This window comes from Pantherophis guttatus, chromosome 9, assembly GCF_059756535.1.
Source record: "Pantherophis guttatus breed Tessera chromosome 9, ASM5975653v1, whole genome shotgun sequence".
Taxonomy (NCBI): Eukaryota; Metazoa; Chordata; class Lepidosauria; order Squamata; family Colubridae; genus Pantherophis; species Pantherophis guttatus.
Window position 1 is genome coordinate 21,513,622 of NC_142071.1, and position 21,666 is coordinate 21,535,287.

Here is a 21,666-nt window from a genome sequence, read left to right on the forward strand (position 1 = left end):
CATGGAAATTATAGGTGCAAACGTGAATTTTTGTGCTTATAAGATTCACTCATGTGTTAAGATAAACCAGTGATGAGAGATTCAACCATTCCTTTTGGGAAATCATGGTGAAGTTCTGTCATGGACAGTGTTAATGTTCCAAACTACAACTTCTCTCTCTATAAACTCTGTAAAATAAGTGAAAATGCAGGAAAAATAACGGAGACCACAACATAGACTTTAACCTGGCTTCATTAATTGCTGAGTTGTACATCTGAGGTTTGTGGGACTGTTAGGTTGTTCTGTTTTTAATAGCACAAGACACCTGAAGTCTGGTCATAGCATTACAGTACAAATTAAAAAATAAGAATAGTAAATGAACACATCTGCCCCCATACAGCGCGGAGAAATGAGAATCTAAATATTTACAAGGGAGGGGAGGAAGTGGGATGCACAAAAATATTTACATAAGAGAACATGAGCTCGTCGGCATATACATTTTATACCAGTTCTTACACACAAGAGTAAAAAATAAAAATAATAAAAAATAAGACACTATATAAATTAAAAAGAGAACACTTAGAGAGCTCCCCCAATCTTTCCGAGAGGAGCCTCGCATGTGGCTCAAAAGACGACTCAAGTTTCCACAGCAGGAAAATAAACCACACAACGATCATTTCTTGTTCGTTTTGCAATGGAGCTATACAATATTAAACTTACTGGAGACACTGAAGTTACTGAGCACATGTTAAAAGTGTACCATGCCCATTGCATCAGTTCCCATAGCACAAAACTCTGGAGAAAATGTCATGCCGAAGCCACCTTTAAAAATTAAATTCAGAATCCTCTAAGTCTACAATACCATTCCCAAATGCTGTGTTTTGTCACGTCGCAGTCCGCTGACGCATCAACCTATCGAATTGAAACGGGGCATCTGGATGGGGTGGGGAGAAGACATACAGGGGGACACGTGTCTCTGGGGATGAATGGGGAACATCGTTTCAGAAGCGAGCAAATTTTGGTTGCGTGGGGCGGTTTCTGCCAGAACTGTGCAATTCTCATTGTGTCCCTCCCTCCAAGCGGTAAGACTCCCCCCTCCCCCAGATTACGTCTGCAAAGACGTAGGCACAATGTTTTTCGCTATCATCTGCATAAACTTTTACACCTGATTAAAAACTCGTTTTAACGTTAGGAACAAGGACGCAGGGCCTACAAAGGCCTGCTAATGCTACCAAGGGAGGAACGGTTTTCCTCTAAGCACACATACAAACCTGGATGTAGATGGGAGCACGGTCTACCGTTAAGCATCTGAAGTTTCATCAACAAAAGGAAAGAAACTTAAGGGACCCAACCGCTGAGGGATGGTTTGCATCATCAGGTTCTTTGCTTGGGACCTGAAGGCCAGTTGCCACAGCTAATTAGACCTAAGGTTTATGGCTGATGTGATGAGCACGTATTTTTAACCACCAAAACCCGTGCTTACAGAAAAAAAAGATGAGCAATGCTTACTCTTTGTACACTGTGGGAGTGGAGCCTAGATTTAGGTTCATTAAAGAGGAGGGGGGGGATGTCTCTTTTAAAGTTCAGTGCTCCAAAATTAACCAGGGTACATGAACAGGCCTGCATAGTTAATTCTATGGCTTTCATGGGGGTGGGAAGGAAAGGGAGCTTTTTTTAAAAAAAAAAAATAGTGGTAGAAATATTAGGAGGAAATATTAGCAGCTCTTTCAAAGCTCAGGAAACTTTTGCTGAATTTAATTGCTGCCATTAAACTCTTGGCGCTTTCGAGCTGAAATTTTGTACAGCGCTTTCCCAACCACGCAGAGGCCCTACGCAACAGGGGACAATATTCCGTGATTGAATGCTCAATTCCGTGTTGAAATAGTTTAGGTTAAATGCTTTAAGCGGCGGACAGGGCAAGGGACCCCAAGGGAGAAGAGAAAGAGAGAGAGAGATGAGATCATATTATCATCAGCTCAGTTAGAGGAGAGACAAGGAGTTACAGACAGGAAAAGAAATCAGGTTAGTTCTGGGCAGCAGATAGCCTAAGACTGATGGAAGGAGAGAATACAAGGAAAATTGAGGTTTTTGTGAAGGTAAAAGTTTGAACTGTAGGTGTTGAAACCTGAACCTCAACTGTCCTGAGGACAATGGTATATCCTTGCCCTAATCCTAGAGGGAAACTGAACAATGTAAGCCAGCATCCACCAACAGAACATCAAGAGATCAAAAGGTTGGAAGCCACAATGGCTGTGTGCCATTTGTGGGTTACAACTGGGCTTGTTATAGGGAAAGACCCTAGCAAAAACAAAAACAAAAAATCTGCTTGCTCCAGACATTAGTGCATTGGAATGTTCCTTCCTCCATTTCTCACTATTGCAGCATAAATAAACAAAAACAAATAGGGTTGGGGTTTTTTTTTTTTTTTTTTGAAAAATAGAAGTAAGTTTAAATCACAGTGAATTTTCTGACCACTAAATCTGTACTTAAGACAATCAGAACTTCAAAAGAAATTATGCGTCAGAATGACCAAAAGAACGTAATCTGACTGTAGCTGTAGGGGACAATGTGAGTAACTGATATTTTGCTGGTTTTGAGAAGCTTCTGTTACCCCTTGTGAAGATACCTGATGTTGCTCAAGGGCAAACCTGACATAGGTAGTATTCTGAGTTAATGCCCATCAATGATGCTGTAACAAGGGCCCAGACACAGAGAAACGACACAGATGCTTCCCACGGGCCTCATTCTAGCGTTAACATTGTTGTGGTGACCTCAAAGAAGCAGCACTTTATTCCTGGGATAGACTCCGGCCACTTTGGAAAATCTTAGCACGGACATGTTGTTTAAGCTAGCCTAAGGCAGCATGAAAACCCCAAGGTCCCTCTGCGCTCCAGTTGTGACAAGGACACTAAGGATGAACAGCTGTGCCTATTTATAACTTCTCCAGAAAAGGAAATTCAATGCGGCATCCTCTTTCAACAGGCATCTTAAAATAAAAATGTAAAAAGTGAGAGGCAGTTGTGTACCCACAGGGCATCTACTGCACACAGGTCTCCCTTACAGTGTGGGGCAGCATGGGACTTGGGAGCTCTCTCCCAACACAGACACACTTCTTGCCAGACCACCAATTTTCCACCACCTGCTACCAATATCACACTGACTGGGACTGCTGGAAGTTGTAGAGTCCAAGTAAGTACTAAACACCCATCACTATCCTATAAACACTACACGACAGGTGCCAGCGCACTGTGGCCTGTTTTACTGACCCTCCCATCAAACCAACTGGAATTTTCCTACGTCTGTAGTATCTTTCCCCAGTTCTATGATGATGAGCTTATCAGGATCAGCTGATCGGCAGCACCAACTGAGCAATCAGAAAGAAATATGGAATTGTTTTTCTAGACTCTAGACCACTGCTGGGTTAGGCTAGGCACAAAGCTACTCAATAACGACGTTGAAATAAATTTCCAGTGCTAAAACGATGAAACGCATCACGATTCTTTTGTATCCGTGACGGAGGGGAGGGGACCCAGCATTGCGTTTTTCAATGGCTCTCACTCAGGAGAAAGATCCCTGGATATTTTGTTGCTCAGAAGCTTTTGCAAGATACGCCACTTGCTATGGAAAAGATGTTCGGGAAGTTTATTCCCTTTATGAGATAATAGAGGCAGCGCCTGTCGGCCTGGCAAAGCAAAGCTCCGATTAGAACGTATGAATGGTTTTCTCTCCCCGCCCTCCTCTCACTTCTCAAATATGTGAAGCAGCTTATTACAGATTTCTTCATGGGGAAATAAGACCAGGTGACATGCCTGAGACCTCACCGCCTTCTTACCGATACCAGCCGCCCAATATGTGACTGGCTTGCACCTTGACAAATAGGGAAAGCAAAATTTAGGGTGGAAAAAAGTTATATGTTATAGTGGTGGTATAACTAAAGGGAGAAGAACACACGATGCAAAATCTTTTTTTTTCCCCCTAGAGTTTGAGGCATAAAACCTGAAAGGACCCAAGTTAAAATATTGACTAAAGCTTGGCATTCCGTAAAACTTCCTCTAAATGAGCACAGACAAGGGACTTTTGCCTAGAGAAGAAACGTCTGTGTTAGCCTATCAATACGTACATCATGCGTGTGGCTTTAAAGGACAGGGACCGCTAAAGGAAACGCCATGAGTTGAAATCTATGGAAACTGAGAATCATTCACAGTGCGACCCGTCTCTCTCTTCATCCTTAATGCTGCTCTTCCTGGAGACCGGTTGCGTCTTCAAGTTTAATATATATATTTAAAAAAAGCCTGTGTGATTGTTGCAAGCTACATTTTAAACGATGGGATAAAACTATACATTTAGTGTTTTGTTTTGTTTTTTAAAAAAGTCCCTATAAGCGGCATGAGGACTGGACAGAGCAGAAACTCAACAGGGGCTAATGGAAGGAGTTGGTTTTGGGTGTTCGTGTGCATGTTTGTGCATCATTGAAAAAATAAACCAGTCCACTGTCCAGCAGAGGCTGCTAACACTCTATCCCTTCGGGCCCCCCGAGCTCACTCTGCATGGACTTCCGTCTCTGGCCTCTGAAGGCAAAGCTCAGACGATAGGAACGCTCCTTGGCCCAAAGCTGTGGCGTAAGTCCTACTATGTGGATGAGGAAAAGAAGGTGCAACTCCCCCTCCTCCAGAGTATCCCCCTCTTTGGTGCTGAGGCATGGTATGGTAATCATCCAAATTATCATACTGGGATACCACAGTCGCCGTACTTTGGCGTTTGCCAAGGGTTTGGTATGGGTACAGGAGACCCGCATCCCGCGGTGTGCTCTCAGAGTGCTGGAAGCGGAGGCTATGGCTCCGTTCCGGCTTAGGCGGTGGGCCCGGAGGCTGCCCGTAGTGCTCGCTCTCTTTATAGCAGTCTCTGGAGTGTTTTTCAGCTGGAGCAGCCGGGTGTCTCGACCGAGCCCGTTCTCCGTCCTCAGCCAGCTTCACCTCTTTGTGGTTCAGTCTCAACACGTCATGGTTAGCTGGGATGTATTTGCCACCCGAGTGCTGATATGTCAAGCATTCCGTGGGTTCCGACAGGTGGCCCTTTGGTCGGTAATCAGGGTAGGGAGGGGTGTTTTTAGCATCCGGCATCTGCCTGTGAGCCGCTTCGTGTGCAAGGTGCATTCTGTGCTCAATGGAATTACAACTGACCTCGGGCGGTTTTCTGCTCCTCAGACTGCTTTGTTTCTGAGGGAGCATAGGTTTCTCCGACTGTCCGTTCCCATAACCACCGCGGTAATGGGCTCTGTCAATGTCCGGTTCCGGCTGGGGCCCGTAGTAGCGTTCCTCTCCCTCGTTTAGGTATCTCCCTTCTTTCCCATCAGCAACAGTGAGGAGTCCAGTTTTCCCAGGATCCGATTTGCTGCGCAAGTGAACAACATCTGTGGCCCGTACCTCCTCTTGCAGCAAAGGGGCTATGTTGTCATACTGGGACATGACCGGCCCCTTGACTTTCTGACGGGCACGGCTCTCTCGGCGGATGGACTGCATGCAGTATTTTTCCATATCTTCCAAGTCCCAGGAGACATACATGGGTTTGACGTCAGAGGCAGGTGGCACATCCCTGCTGATGAAACTATGCTCTTTGCCTGCTAGGTGCCCAGGAAGACCTCCCCGAGAGTAGGGTGGTAAACCAGGACAGCGGTAGAGGTTCTTGGTCGGTAACTTGGAGTAGGATGGAAAATCTTTGCCTGGGAGAGGATGGAACTGCCTCAACCTCACTGTACCGTAAGGATCCAAGTCGTAAAATCCACCCTCGCCTGCAGTATAACAAGAAACACTGGAGGAACTTGAGTAAGGGCTGTATCGGTAATGAACCCGGCCATTCTCAAAATAAGGTTGCAACTGAGTGACATGATAATCTCCATGGGGCTGATATGGCTTGTACTGGAGGATGGGTCTAGGGCAGTAAAGAGGATCGTCATCAGGGGGCACCTCAGTGCGGGAGATGGGAACCGATCGGATGGCAGAGGGAGTGGACACGTGCAGAGAATGCACCCTCCGGATGGTGGGGTAGGGTGGGGCTTCCTCCGCACAACTGCTGCTCCTCATTGTTGGGCTTAGGGAAGACAGGTATTCGATCCGACTGCGTGGCTTGGCATAATGAACGTACGCGCTCTTTCCTTGACTGGTGTACGCATTATATCGGGACCCCAAGGAAGGGGGGGTCTCCGACAGAGAAGGGTAGCCCGGATGCTGCTCAGACTTGCTGTGAAAAAGGTGGGGCTGGCTATTTTCAGCCCTGTATTGATGAGCCGATGAGGGTTTGGGATGTGCTGGAGGCTCCGGCGTGCTTTCTGACTTGGAGGGAAGGAAATAGGCCGACGGAAGGGATGCTTGTTTAGATAGGGCAGGGGTTGCCAACACATCCTCTGCTGACAGTGGCAATGAGGAAGAAGCCATAAAAGCATGGAAATTGGCAGGGTTTATCGTGTCGGCGCTGTTGGAATGCATGGCGGCTGCAAGTTTGCTCTCCATTGTCCTCACAGGCGGTACCGGAGGCATGAAAGGGTACGACGATTGAGCTGGGACAGATTCGGACCTCATCTGTAAAGGTGGAGCCCTGGTATTTTCTCGGGGTTTCTCCAAGTGTCCCTGGTGAAACAGAGCCACTGGGGTGGCTGACGTGCACTGGATTGTAGCGCTGGCTTCCACATCCAAGACGGGAGCTGGCTCGGCTGTTCTAGGCTCCAGCAATTTGTCTGCAGTTGTCTCTCCTTGTACCTAGTAGAAGAAAGCACAAAGGTTAGAAATTATAAATCCCCAAACAGTTGCGGAGATGAATACAGGCTTCACTTGCAAACCAAACTAGTTTTTTTTTTTTAAACTAGCAACTCAAGAGAGATTTTGTAGGGGGGAAAAAGTACAACGTTTTGATGGCAGGTGATTTATTCACAGCCAAGACATCGATCAACTTTTCATTTGCATCACTTCAACGGGAAATGTAATTAAAGACGTAGTCAAGCCATTTCGAAGAATTAATATTTCAAATTTGGGGTGACCTTATAAAAATGTAGGCTTTTTCAAGTCTTCAGCTGCTACTTATTGCCCATATATAATATTTTCCATGCCTATAGGTGGCAGAATTTTAAAATCTGAATCTTTAGTAATGTTTATGTATCCTTCATTAATTATGTGGTATGCATTAATTTACTACCGTCATGTCATTAAAGAAAATGGGGCCAAATAAGCAATGGGATGATTTAATGCAAAGCAGGTCCCTGCTGAAAACAACAATAGTTGCAATAGTTGCTTATGAACCATCTTACTGTAGCTAGCCAATATGTGTCGGAATAGCACCACCTACTGCTACACTTAATTTAGTGCTACAGGTTGTTATGACAACCCTAAACTTCATCCAATGGAAACTGAAATGTTCCATGACTATTCCTAGAACACCTCGGTCACAGCATCTTGCTAACAATCATTTTCTTAGGAGAAAATCGGCAACCAAAATCTCAAATGTTCCATTTTCTCTTATTGCTGGTTGAGGACCGTAATAAAAGTTTTATTCATTCATTCTCCTGAGATCAACTAAAAAAAACCCTGGGGAAAAAGTTCACGCACCTATGCTCGCCTTAAGGAACATGGGCAGAAGAAAAACAATTAATTAAAATAGAAAAGGGAAGCCAGGTAAAAATCAAGTAAATTGAGGTGGGGAGACTGGAGTAGAGTAGAGGTTGTGGGTTTTTTTGGACATAAATTTTCCCTGAGTTATAATGTACAGAAAGAGAGGGCAGAGAGAATGGAGCATGGCCGAGGTGGCGCAGTGGTTAGAGTGCAATGCTGCAGGCTACTTCAGCTGACTGCTAGCTGCAGTTCGGCAGTTCAAATCTCACCAGGCTCAAGGTTAACTCAGCCTTCCATCCTTCCGAGGTCGTTAAAATGAGGACCCAGACTGTTGGGAGCAAGAGGCTGACTCTGTAAATCGCTTAGAGAGGTCTGTAAAAAGCCCTGTGAAGCAGAATATAAATCTAAGCGCTCTTGCTATTGCGCCTACTTAAGTTTTACCTGACTGAAGCCTCCTGAAGGTTTCTTGGGAGGAGTCTGCCCCACGGCTGGCTGGTCCCCTGGTCTCATGGGTGGAACTTGGTGGCTTCCCGCAGGAAGAGCCGCTTCCCCCCATGTAATGTTGCTGGTGACTGTAGAAGGCTGAGGTGGGACGTTCGGTCTGGACATGCCAGAATTAGGTTTGGCAGCTTCTGGGTGGTTCTTCATGACGCAGGCCAGATCTGTGGGGACGCTTTTCTCCCCAGGAGGGACTGAAGGAAAGGGAAGTCTGTCCTCCACTTTACAGATGGGAAGATGAATCTTGGTGGCCTGGATTGGGTTCTTATCCAAAGGGACACCAGCATGGAGTGGAGGACTTTCTAGTGGTATCTCCGCTGTAGATGGCTCGGCCTGAACGGTTCGTCCAGGACAGGAATGAAGATGACTCTGATCCTCCGAGGCAAAAGTTTGAGTAAGGAGGTGTGTGTCTCCAACTGTACATGGATAGAAGTGGGAGTGGTCCCAGCCCATGTTAGTACCACCGTGAAGGTCTCCTGCCATATTATTAGAGAAAGTGGAGTGGTCCCGAGGTTCAGATGTGACAAGGTGGAGATGGCTGTCGCCTTCAGACGTGCCACTGCTTTGGGGCCCCTGAACTACTGGCAAGCCGCTTCTTTGAAGATCCCCAACCATCTGAAAACTGAGCGGGTTCTCTGGCAGAGCAGCATAGAACTGGAGCCTTTCCGAAGCAGAGCCAGGATATGGGTGGAATTTTTCTAGAGTTCCTGCACTCTCGCTTTTCCCGCAGTTGTTACAGTCTGAATAAATATCTGGTTTCTTCTGGGACTGAACTGAAGCTTGTTGGGCAGATTCGGCCAGGGCAAGAGCCAGGATGCGGGCGGCATTTTTCGGAGGTGGAGGAGGGACAACAGAAACAGAATTGACTGGAGCAGAATCCTGGGGGGTGGCAAGGGCAACGGCTCCTAGTGGGAAGAAGAGTAGAAACAAAACAAAACAAAAACAAAAAGAGAATGGTTTACTACTTTATCCCGTTAAAAGGAGAGTGAGCAATTCCTATAGATCATTATAAAAAAAATAAGTTTTTTTTTTTAATAAAAAAAATAGTCCAACATTTCACAGTGGCAACTCCTTGGCGTGTCAAAGTGCGTCTTCTCTCATGCATGCAAAACAGGGATAGCAGTTCGGTGTGAAAAAGCGCCAAGAGATTGTCTACAAGTTCCTGTTGCGGTCCTAAAGACTAAGCGGCAGGCAGTGCAGAAAGAAAATGCCAGATCGTTGGATGGGACTTAATCACAGGTTACTTTTGGCCAGAAAAAAAGGTCTCTTCTTCGAGTGCAGCCCAATTTATTTCTATGGTTAGTTACAAAAATATACAGTTTTATCAGGAAGCATTCTGATCGGAAGAGATGGTCTCGTGTTATGAAAAAAGTGAAAAGAGACAGGGCTATATAAAATATTCACAGGGTTGTGGGATGTTTGTGTGTGTGTGTGTGTGTGTGTGTGTGTGATACAAGGAGGCTGCAGAGAAGCTTAGGTTCTTTCACTATCAGGACCCAAGCAGCATCTATAGGCTCTGGAAGACACATACTTTGTTATTATTATTATTATTATTATTTATTACTATTATCATTATTACCAGTGTTTCCCCCTCTTTTTAAAGGCGTGCAGAGAAGCGAGAGCTTGGCGGCTTGTGAACTTAAAGAAAAAATGGAGGAAAACACACTGTACCTGGCTGTGTCAGTCCAGAAGGTACAGGCTTACTCTGGCCGCTGCTGAGCGTAAGTGGTTCCACCTCTTCTTGAAGCTCTGCTTTCTTGGTATCTCCCGGGTTCTGGAGTTCCTGCTGGTGTTCTTCACCATGCCTACTTTCATTGCTTCTCAAAGGTGATACCATGAGCTGGGAAAGGGACATGCTTGATGCTTCGTTGCTGTCAATGTTTTTTTTAGCCCAATCCAAAGGGCCAACGCTTTCTGACACTCCTCCGGTAACCACATCTGGCATTCGGCTGGGGACGGCATAAGGAACGGGCTCCAATGCAGAGAGTGGTGGAGACTTGATTGGCTTTTGGATCGACTTGGGGGAATAGGCACAGGTGAGCTTCTCAGAGAAAGACAGGAGTTTTGGTGGTCTCTCTTCAGGTGGGCTCAGATCCAGGGTGAAGAAGGGACTTGGGTTTTTTTCTTGGTAAGGAGAAACTGGTTCCGAGCTGGTGGCACTGCAGGGAGTATGAGACTGGCTGCCCGAGTCTAGCTCTTTCTTAAAGAGGTTTGGCTTATCCTTGTTGTAGTCCATGGACTCCAACAGGGATGTGCTGCTGTCGAGACACTCGGATTCTGCTTTGGGTGGGCTGCACTGAAAAGACATCGGGTCGAAATCCAAGCTAGCCACCCCAATCTCCGGCGGGCTCAGGTCGACGTCCTCTGCCGACCTGGGAGAAATGAGGGCAGGGACCTGCAGATGTCCCTCGTCGCCGTCACTTTCTTGGTCCTGGGGTAGATTGTCGTAAGAATTGCAGCGATTCATGTTGCCCAACAATTCCCCGTTAAAAGAAACTGATAAAGCATCACTGCTCGATCTTGGTCTTCGGGGCCGAAACAGTTTAGACTCACCTGGCCAAAAAGAAAAAAAAAAAGAGGAAAGACGGTCATTAGTACTTTGCCCACTTACGTAAAGGCTCCCCTTCTGTAAAATGGTCAGTTGCTCTTTGGTTTTCTGTAAACAATACAGGAATATATTTTCTTCCGAGTCTTTGTAGTTTGGTGAGGGGTTTTGTTGTCGTTCTTTTGGAGCTTACTTTATTGATTAGCCCTTGGGCCATATCAAAGGGCAGAGTTCCAGACACAAGTTATTACTAAAAGCTGATGAAAACAATTTAAAACGGAATTGGAATAAAATATGATTTAAAATGAAATCGGAATAAAACACAGTTTAAAATGAAATCGGAATAAAATATGATAATTTAATATAGAGATAAATAAAATATGATAAAATTATATTTGGGTGTCACCCTTACAATCTACCCCAATCAGTCTGACGTATGCCGATCTCAACCGAACCATTTTGCTTAAGAACTGTGCTGTGTTAAAATGTTATTTTCAGATTCTGGCGGCACATACGGTAAATTTGTCTTGATATGGGGACTTTGTAGTTAGAATACAGGATGTTCTTAAACTCTGGTCCAGATGTTTATGCACCTCCCCTCATCTATATTAACGTCTCCACAGTTTTGTTTTTCCTGCTAGGACTGGGAAATAAGAAAGAACCTTTCAAGATTTCTGTGCATATTATTTCATGGAAAGATTCTTTTTTTCCCTCCAAAATTGTACCAAAAAAAAGTGGTGATAAAAAGTGACTTATTAAGGAGTAAAAAGCATAAGTTTCTTCACCTTATGCAGACACAAACAAGCCTCCTGAGACCTTTGCCTCCTAATTCTTTATAGATAGGATATTTACTAAAGTATGCATTTGCTGTCTCTAGAAGAAGCTCTTAGGAAAATACAAATAAAAGCCAACTTGCCATCTATTGCATGCAAAGATGAAAGAGACTCTTCGCTCTTGGCGGAGCGCAGGGTTCCACTGTCTCCTCTTCCTCCTGATCAGTCAGAAACAAAACAACGGAATATATTTAAAATATGACCATACATCTCCCAGAGTGTTCTGACCTAGGCTTCCTTAGGAATTAAATAGCACAAACTTAGTCCCGGCAAACCTTTAATTCATACGGCTGTGAACTATTGTCATTCCTAGTCTGAACGGCTTCTCAAACAGTCTTGCAGGAGAGTTTTACAAACACCCACCTTATCTTCCTTGGAATGCTGCCAGAGAACTAATTGCCACACGCAGGGCAAGGCCAAACTTAGCACAGAGTCAAACGGAACTTTCCCAGAGCTTTTACCGACCAGATGAACTAATTGCTTCCTGCAAAAGCTCACGTCCCGTTCGCTTCTCTTTTATGTCTTATGGGAGGGGCCAATCATCTCCAAGCCTTATTCCCAAATCGACCCTGTTTCCTTAATTGTTCCTGCCTCCTGGCATCTCTGCACATGCGCACACTGGGAATAGGCTCACGCTGTTCTTCTGCCTTGCTGATGTCAGACTCCAGAGACTCCGGAGGCAGCAAAGAACTACCAGATGGCCTTGGCCCCCTCTCTGCCTCCAAGTCAGAGCCATCGTCTGAGCCTTCCCCAGACTCCAGGACTGGTACACGTTCCTCTCCAACCTCCTCACTGTCCGAATCTGCTGCCAGCTCTGCTGGCGGGCCACAACACAGAGATGAACATTTATTTGTCTAATACAGTGCTTCTCAACCATAGCAACTTGAAGATGGGTGGATTTCAACTCCCAGAATTCCCCAGCCAGCTATGTTATGCCATGCTGCCTGGAGAATTCTGGGAGTTGAAGTCCACTCATCTTCAAAGGTGCTTTTTCAGGAGGCAATTGGACTTTCTTGTTTTTTCTTTCCATTCCCCACCATCCAATCAGAGCGGAAGAAGCTTCTTGGATGAGAAGTGAAACGTCTTCAAAGGAAAAAAACAAGAAAGCCCAGTTGCCTCCTGAAAAAAAGCACCTTTGGGACAACCACGACCTGGATGATGACTGAGAATTGCTACAAACTGTCACTCATCTTCAAGTTGCCACAGTTGAGAAACACTGGATTAAAAGAACATGTCAAGTTCTTTACAGAGCTGAATTTTTAGCCTTTAAAACATTCGCTATATGAATCAGATGAAGCAGAAACTGGTCAAAGGTTTTGCAAGAGCGTAGTGGACTGACCATGAATATATAACAAAGTATGTTTTCAGGCTGCAACGAGGGGATTCCAGTTCTAAGGAGTGCTCCTGAGCATACGAAGGATGTTTTAGCTATGCGTGCTAAGAAATTAGAGCAATGTCCTCGTGTATAAATGCCTCTTTGGAATCAGAAGAATTCAGGCATTTCTCAATTACATTCAGAGCAGAGCATGCTGTGATTTATTTTGAAATAAATTAACATTAATTTAATTAATGTTAGGGTTAACATAACTGCACAGAGGGTCATTGGTTGCCTTTTCCCCTCCTTGGAAGAGCTTTATAGCTCCCGCTGCCTTAAGAAAGTTCAAAACATTCTTAAAGATCCATCTCTTCCTGGGCACCCTTTTTTCTTTTCTTTTTTTAACTATTACCATCTGTCAGGCGGTACAGGATAATAAAAAACAAGGACAAATAGATTGAAAAACAGCTTCTATCCCAGGGCAGTAACTATATTGAATTCTACTGTATAGTGCAATATTAATGCAATATCAGGGGTTTTCAATTCGATTGTATAGAAAGTGAAGGATGCGTGTTTGTGTTTTATTTTTATAGTTATAATGTACATTGAAGATGGCATTTAATTTCGTTGTACGAGGTGCAATGACAATAAAGTAAACTAAAACTAAAACTGAATTAAATAATTAATACTAAAAAAACAATAACAACAACAATGCATGTGGAGTAAACCAGAAGCATCTAAGGTTAGCTTTGCAACACCTTGCTGTCATGGATACAGGGGCGCCCTTACCTGCCAGAGCGATCGCCTTCATTTCGGATGGCTCGCTTGGGTTGCGCTGCAGTTTCCGTTTGGAAAGAGAGGACGATTTTCCCAGGTTGAAGAAGGAGCGCCAGCTGCCAACGGGGGATTTTTTCATCTTACTGGGAGGCCTCTTTCTATAGCAAGAAAAGATTTGGCATTGAGGAAGTGATTGAATGCACCGTGGTGGCCCCGAAAGCAACATTAGCAATTCACACAGAGAAGCTATAAGCCGACAGCCTTTTATATAGGCCAGAAGCATTTATAGACGTGCGAATGAGAGGGAATGAAGAATATTTCGATTTCAAAACTGTTCCAACGTAACCATGGAAAACCTAAGTGTGGGATAACGCAATTAGACACAGACAGACAGATCCTCCTACCTTTCAGAGGGGAAGTCTATGATGGTATGGAACTTCCCCTGCAAAGCAGCAGGTCCTTCACCGACTTCGATGTACTTGCTGTCTGTCAGAGCTGGGGAATTTATTTGAGCCTGAGTCCTTGCCTGGGCCTCCTCTAAGGTAAGCAGCTTTGTGGAGGGGGAGGACACCAGCAAAGATTTAGGTCGTGACAAGGAACTGTGACCTGCCACAGAAACAGAAGGCAAAGCAGAGAGAGAACAATGTGAGTTATGAGAGCCCGTGAAGAAAGAGATTCCTGAAATTATATCTACAGACCAGTGGTGGGTTGCCCCCAGTTCGGACTGGTTCGCAAGAACCGGTAGTAAAACCGGCGGGAGGCTCCGCTGTCATCAGGAAGTTTCTGCGCATGCGCGCGGTCCCGTTGCAAACCGGTAGTAAAGGTAAGCAGAACCAACCCCTGCTATAGACCCCTCACATCCTGGACATAAATTGTTTCAACTTCTACCCACAGCACACCAGAACAACTAGACACAAGGACAGTTTTTTCCCCCGAACGCCATCACTCTGCTTAACAATTAATTCCCACAACACTGTCAAATAATTTACTAAGACTGTATTACTATTATTCTTCACTTCCTTACTAGAACCTATCTCTTTCCACTTATTACTATAACCATGTTTCTTGTATCTTTCAATTTATATTGTTTTTATTTGTTTCCTAGTACGATTTGATAGCTTATTTGTAACCTTGACTATCACTGTTTTATCTTTTTATTCTCGATGAATGTATTTTATTCTCCTTATGTACACTGAGAGCATATACACCAAAGACAAATTCCTTGTGTGTCCAATCACACTTGGCCAATAAAGAATTCTATTCTATTCTATTCTATTCTATTCTATTCTATTCTATTCTATTCTATTCTATTCTATTCTATTCTATTCTATTCCATTCTATTCCATTCCATTCCATTCCATTCCATTCCATTCCATTCCATTCCATTCCATTCCATTCCATTCCATTCCATTCCATTCCATTCTAAATAGAGATATCACGGCCCAACATTTCCTTTATCACAGGACTTAAGCAGGGAATCTTCAAAACACATTATGCTTTTACCAAGAAAAGTCTGGCAAAGAAAAAATAAAGTTTGGGTTTAACATAGTGGACATTCCATCGGATTATTTTTCTTTCCCTTCACTACATGATAGGACTTGGGACTCAATTTTGGTTCCCGGTTTTCTTTTTTACTTCTATAATTTTACCTCTATAAATACTTGAAAAGGAATCTCTTTTCCCACATAATGGCCTTCACAAGCTCTTTCATTAGTATAAAATGTTTTGCAAAATGCTATTCCTCCACCCCCCCCAAAAAAGTCGGTGAATTTTACTCCCAATTTAAATTCAAGAAAATATTGCTTTAAGATTATGTGTAGCTTTTAACGCTTAAATATTACCGACTACCTTCTAGCAGAGATACTGCTAAACCCAGTGAGTTCAAAAACCATTTCATTAAAAAAAACAAAAAAAAAAACTCACAGGAGAAATTCCACCACATTTAGCACTTTTTTACATTTTGAAGACAATAATTAACAAGTCAAGAGATAGCATCAAACAAGCAGACACTACTTCTTAATGGCAACTGTGCTGAAAAGGTTGGGAATATACATCAGGCCAATCCACAAAAAATCTGTTATGTTTTGCCTTAGTATGTTGTGTGAATTCAACCATTGTGACTTTTAAGCCATTGTTAACGACTTAATGAGTTGTGGAAACCCACCCAATTATATGTCCTTAGGGTTCGTTTTTTTTAAAGTAATGGTTTCTTTTTAAAAAAAGGAACAATATGTAAATTCAGCATTTGTCTGCTTGACAGGGAAGACAGGCATGGTTTAACACCAACTGAGTTCGTTTTCCACTGATGTGCTAAACTGTTTGTTGAATTTCTTATAAACAAAACTTTGCCAGAATGGTGACAGTCAGGGAAATGTTTGCTGAAGTCTGAGGCTACTGCTGTCACTCAAACTGAAACAGATAATTTCACTCCATTCTTTTCCCCCAACTTGAGGGGGGGGGGGGGAGACATATTTTGTCTATGGAGATTCTCAGTCATCCAGGTCAGGTTGTCTCAAAGATGCTTTTTCTGGTTTTTCTTTGAAAATGTTTTGCTTCAAAATAGAGATAATATAAGAATAATTTTGGACACTTTAGAGTATTATGAAGCACATCCTGAAAAACAGATGGCTTTGGTATTTTTGGACGCACAAAAAGCTTTTGATAATGTTAATTGGCGATTTATGATACTCCAAATGGAAAAGATGGGCTTTGGTAGGAAATTTATACAGGCAATTGAAGCTATTTATTTTAAACAGACGCCAAAAGTAATGATAAATGGAGAATTGACTGATCCTATTGAAATAGAAAAAGGCACTAGACAAGGATGTCCGCTGTCCCCATTGTTGTTTATAATGACGTTAGAAGTTTTAAATAGACGCATCAGAGAAGAAAAAGAGATAAAAGGCATGAAAATCCAAAAAGAAGAATATAAACTTCAAGCCTTTGCAGATGATTTGGTTTTGATCATTGAAGAACCATTAACAGAATAAATAAGTTGATAGAAACTGTTGGAGAATTTGGGAAAGTAGCTGGCTTGAAAATTAATAAAGATAAAATGAAGATAATGACTAGAAATATGTTGAAAAAGCAAAAAGAAGAACTGATGGAGGTTTCAAAAATGCAGGTTACAAACGAAGTAAAATATTTGGGGATATATTTAACACCAAGGTATAGTGCACTTAAAGAAAATAACTATAATAAGCTTAAACAACAGATAGGGCAAGACTTGGTGAAATGGGGTAATTTGCAGTTATCTTTGATTGGTAGGATCTCAACTATCAAGAGGAATATTCTACCTAGAATTATGTACCTATTTCAGACAATTCCTATCAAGTTGGGTAAGGAATTTTTCGTAGATTTAAATAAAATGATACTGAAATATATTTGGCAAAGAAAAAAGGCGAGAATAAAACTAAAACCGAAAATGTTTTGCTTCTTGGATGAGAAGTGAAACGTCTTCAAAGAAAAACCAGAAAGTCCAGTTGCCTCTTGAAAAAAGCACCTTTGGGATATTTTACGCTTGGGATGGTGGAACGAAAGCTTGGTACAAAGCCTTGAATAGCAAAATGCTTTTAGAATGGACACTCCACAGTTACCCAACTGTTAACAGAGGGACCATTTTCCATGATGGACATCTGTGGCAGGACACTCGCTAAGCTTCATTAGCCTCCAATGAATGTGAGGTAGGTGGTTGTTTATTAAGCTGCATTTCTCCATTTGGTCGGCCAAGCAGAAAAATGAAAACTTTTGACGCTGCTCTCCCTATGTTTTTCAATGTTTGTTTTAGTTTGTTTCTGACATACATACCTGCACTCTCTCGAATGACAGAGCTGAGTTTAGAGCTGAAAAGGACATCCACGTGATTGAGAATGAATTCCACAACCACTGATTGGATTCGTACTTCCATAAAAGCTGCTGTTCCACTGAAGCAAGCAGATTCTATCTGTTTTGATCTGGGGAAAAGAACGCAAGCGTTACCCAGCGCTCCAGCCAGCACTAACAGTTCCTGGTGGACACAGACAAGTCAACTGAATGCCTTCCCTTTTTCACAGGAACAAATATTTGCACAGTGGTCGCGGTGTGAAGTCAACACACACAGTGCTACCGAGACAGATACAGATTAACAGAGGTGAAAGGGACCTTGTAGGTCATCTAGTCCAACCCCCTGCCCAAGCAGACCGTACACCATTTTTGACAGATGGTAGTCCAGTCTCTTCTTGAAAGCTTCCAGTGATGAAGCTCCCACAACATCTGAAGGCAACTTCTCTTCCATCGGCTGATTGCTCTCACTGTCAGAAAATTTCTCCTTATTTCCAGGTTAAATCTCTCCTTGATCAGTTTCCATCCACTATCCCTTGTCTGGCCTTCAGGTGCCTTGGAAAACAGATTGACCCCTTCCTCTCTGTGGCAGCCCCTCAAGTATTGGAAGACTGCTATCATGTCTCCCCTGGTCCTTCTCTTCTCTTCACTAGACTAGACCTACCCAGTTCCTGCAACCGTTTATCGTATGTTTTAGCCTCCAGTCCCCTAATCATCCTGGTTGCTCTTCCCTGCACTCTTTCTAGAGTCTCAACATCTTTTTTATAGTGTTGTGACCAAAGCTGGATGCAGTACGGTTGACATAAGTTGACAGCTTGGGTATTCTCTCTTCCATAATATAATGCAGAGCAGTTACCACATATGGACTTTGCATCTGTGAATAGGAAGAATCCTTCACCTCTTTCTTGCAAAAGAGGGGTTCATAATTTCTCTGTGAGAATTTTTATTATTATTATTATTATTATTATCATCATCATCATCATCATCATCATCATCATCATCATCATCATCATCATCATCTGTGGCAGTTTTCCCTAACAGGGAATAAAGCTTAGTCTATCTCTCAGCTAATTCCTGGCACGAGCCAAGCTTCTTTCTAGTAAAAACAAGTAAATCTTATCCTTTTGGTTCTAAGTAAGGATATAAACTGCCCTGCTTCTTTCTTCACAAATCAATCATTTTACCTCGTTGGGGCCAATTTCCCCAGTGAATGTTTTCCTTTTTTTTTTTTCATTAAAAAAAACTGACAAAAAGTAAAATATTATAAGCCACTTCTCACACTATAGAAAAAACACTTTCGTTTTCAAAAGGCTTTTTAAACATTAAAATGTGCTGGTAGAAGTTTTCTAACAAATGTTATTAAAAGGTATAAACTGTCATGAGTTACAGCTCAGTTCAACGGATGTGATTTAATCTCCTTATATAATAAGAGCCAGAGGCACTCTGAAAAAATAGGGCTATCCGGTGGCTTCTGCCCTTTGCGATTGTGGTGGCATGCAGACAACAACACATATGTATGCCTGCCTTTTGTGTGCTGATCAGCGTATACGCGAGAACCTCGTAGAATGCAATTAATGTTGCTAGTTTTGGGGCAAGTTCTGTTTAACTTGTACACATTTTAATCTTATATTTTATAGTTTATGGCTCAAATAGGCCTGAGCCTAAGCCATTCGGGTCACGCTTAAGAAAAAATGTAGGCATCCAGACTGCTAAAGGTAAAGGTTCCCCTCACACATGTGTGCTAGTCGTTCCTGACTCTAGGGGGCGGTGCTCATCTCCGTTTCTAAGCCAAGGAGCCAGTGCTGTCCAAAGACATCTCCATGGTCATGTGGCCGGCATGACTAAACACCAAAGGTGCATGGAATACTCTTATCTTCCAACCAAAGGTGGTCCCTATTTTTCTACTTGCATTTTTGATGTGCTTTCGAACTGCTAGGTTGGCAGAAGCTGGGACAAGTCACGGGAGCTCACCCCATTACGCAGCACTAGGGACTCGAACCGCTGAACTGCCGACCTTTCGCTCAACAAGCTCAGCATCTTAGCCACTGAGCCACCGCGTCCCTTACTTACTGTAGTATGCCTTATTTTAATTGTGATGCTTCTAACATAAACAAATTTTCATATTGTTGGTTACCATAGACTAACATGGCTTTCTTCCTACAAAGTCCGCAATCGATAGATACCTTAGTAAGTTTGGTGCCCAGACAATGGCTAAGTTCTTGGTATGCATGTTTGTGATGGCACAATATTCAGCCAGATGTGACAAATGCCTCATAAGGAACTCCAGGGTCCTGGAAAAAAGGCAAGAAATTTAGCCTATGGTTTAAAAAAAAAAAAACCCAAAGTAAAGGGGATTGGGAAAAATTATCAACAAAATCAGGTAACCTAAACAGATTAATATTTCACTTTTTGAAAAATGGCCCACTCTGCTTCCTTGTTGCATTGCAAAACCCAAGGAAGACAAATATATGCCACGTGGATCAACATAGTCCTAGATGTCTCCAGCAGTCAAGGTTTATATAGAGCAGGGGTCTCCAACCATGGCAACTTTATGACTTGTGGACTTCAACTCCCAGAATTCTGGGAGTTGAAGTCCATAAGTCGTAAAGTTACCAAGGTTGGAGACCCCTGATATAGAGTATAGACAATGTGAGATTCCATTACTGGTGACTTGTTTTCTAAATGGAAATTGCTGTCTTTGATGACCATTAGAGGGAGCCTCTACCACATTATCTAGCTAAAGAACTGTACATTTTCCCTGTGCAAGGAAGAAAGAGAGAGAGAGAGAGAGAGAGAGAAGGTCCGGTTCAGATGATGAAAGCAGCATCAAGAGATTGCATAACTGACCAATAAAAATATGTTAAACCTTTGTTAGTAGATTTTGTGTACAGCAGGAACACATGAATCCTTTCAAATAGTTCTAGAAATGAATATTTTGAGTATCAGTATCTAAGACTGATTTATGTTGATTGCTTATTTAGTATCCTATGACTATCACTAAGTGTTGTATCTTATGATGTATGATGAATGTATTTCTATGATGACTACGATCATGATTTATCACTTATAACTTTATGTACACTGAGAGTTTATGCACCAAAGACAAATTCCTTGTGTGTCCAATTACATTTGGCCAATAAAGAATTCTATTCTATTCTATTCTATTCTATTCTATTCTATTCTATTCTATTCTATTCTATTCTATTCTATTCTATTCTATTCTATTTTCTATTCTATTCTATTCTATTCTATTCTATCCTATCCTATCCTATCCTATCCTATCCTATCCTATCCTATGTCTAGTCTAGTCTTTACTCTACTCTACTCTACTCTACTCTACTCTACTCTACTCTACTCTACTCTACTCTACTCTACTCTACTCTACTCAGATATTTCAGAACAAAGCACAGTTAATTTTCCCTGGATTCTGCTCCCTGATTTAGGAAGACATCCAATAACTAAGGCTGTGTTGATACTCATAAAGTTCCAGTGAATCCTTTGCATGTGAATGTTTAATATACAATACAGATTTTGGTTCAACAGTAATACTACATGTCTAAAATGAATAAAGAATAATAGGATTTAACAGAGAGGAGTTCTGAAAGGTACTGTAAAGCAATATTGCTGGGGTGTTAAATGTAATCAACAGAAAAATTAAGGGAGAGGCAATGTGAAGCAGTGACCAGGGTGCTGGATATTGGTGAGGGAGTCCCAGTCCTCCTTTAGGCACAGAAACCAGCTGGCTGATCCTTGGGCCAGTCATTCCCTCTCAGCTCTGAGCAGCTTTGGGCTTTGCAACAAGCCAGGTGAAACACCAAATCTTTTGCTCTATGTGCTAGACGAGTGTGGTGCCAAACACAGGTAGAACAAATCCAAAGAAGAAAAATGAATAATAAAGAAATAAATATACTGGGACTCTAGTGTCTGTTGACAAACAAAGGGATGATTTCCTGGGCGTAAAACACATACACCTATTGCACTATAACTGAGTAATCCATCTTTAGTATAAATCAGGATGGAAACCCAGTCTTTCAGCCCCCTATACTGCTGACTCAAATGTTCAAATACAATAGCACTTAGACTTATATACCGCTTCACAGTGCTTTACAGCCCTAAGGGGTTTACAGAGTCAGCCTATCGCCCCCCCAACAATCTGGGTCCTCATTTTACCCACCTCAGAAGGATGGAAGGCTAAGATAAGGAGGAATCAGAATATTTTAAAACATGGAATTATTTTTATAGTTGGTTGGAAAAGAGATATAAATGACTGATACTATAATTGTGTACAAAAGATTATTATAA

General features: G+C 42.6%; 1 protein-coding gene across 5 annotated transcripts in view; it reads right to left on the reverse strand.

The window, feature by feature from the left end:
* Positions 1 to 4,233: 4,233 nt before the first annotated feature.
* Positions 4,234 to 21,666, reverse strand: part of ARHGAP32 (Rho GTPase activating protein 32) — a 196,568-nt gene continuing 179,135 nt past the window's right edge. For all 5 annotated transcript variants that reach the window (XM_034421953.3, XM_087875674.1, XM_087875673.1 and 2 more), the window contains 8 exons: positions 19,548 to 19,655; positions 17,353 to 17,498; positions 13,950 to 14,151; positions 13,558 to 13,703; positions 11,537 to 11,611; positions 9,747 to 10,628; positions 8,019 to 8,980; positions 4,234 to 6,731 (listed from right to left, as the gene is read on the reverse strand). In XM_034421953.3, the coding sequence (XP_034277844.1) occupies positions 4,518 to 6,731; positions 8,019 to 8,980; positions 9,747 to 10,628; positions 11,537 to 11,611; positions 13,558 to 13,703; positions 13,950 to 14,151; positions 17,353 to 17,498; positions 19,548 to 19,655 (4,735 nt within the window). In that variant the 3' untranslated portion in view covers positions 4,234 to 4,517. The remainder of the gene's footprint in view (positions 6,732 to 8,018; positions 8,981 to 9,746; positions 10,629 to 11,536; positions 11,612 to 13,557; positions 13,704 to 13,949; positions 14,152 to 17,352; positions 17,499 to 19,547; positions 19,656 to 21,666) is intronic.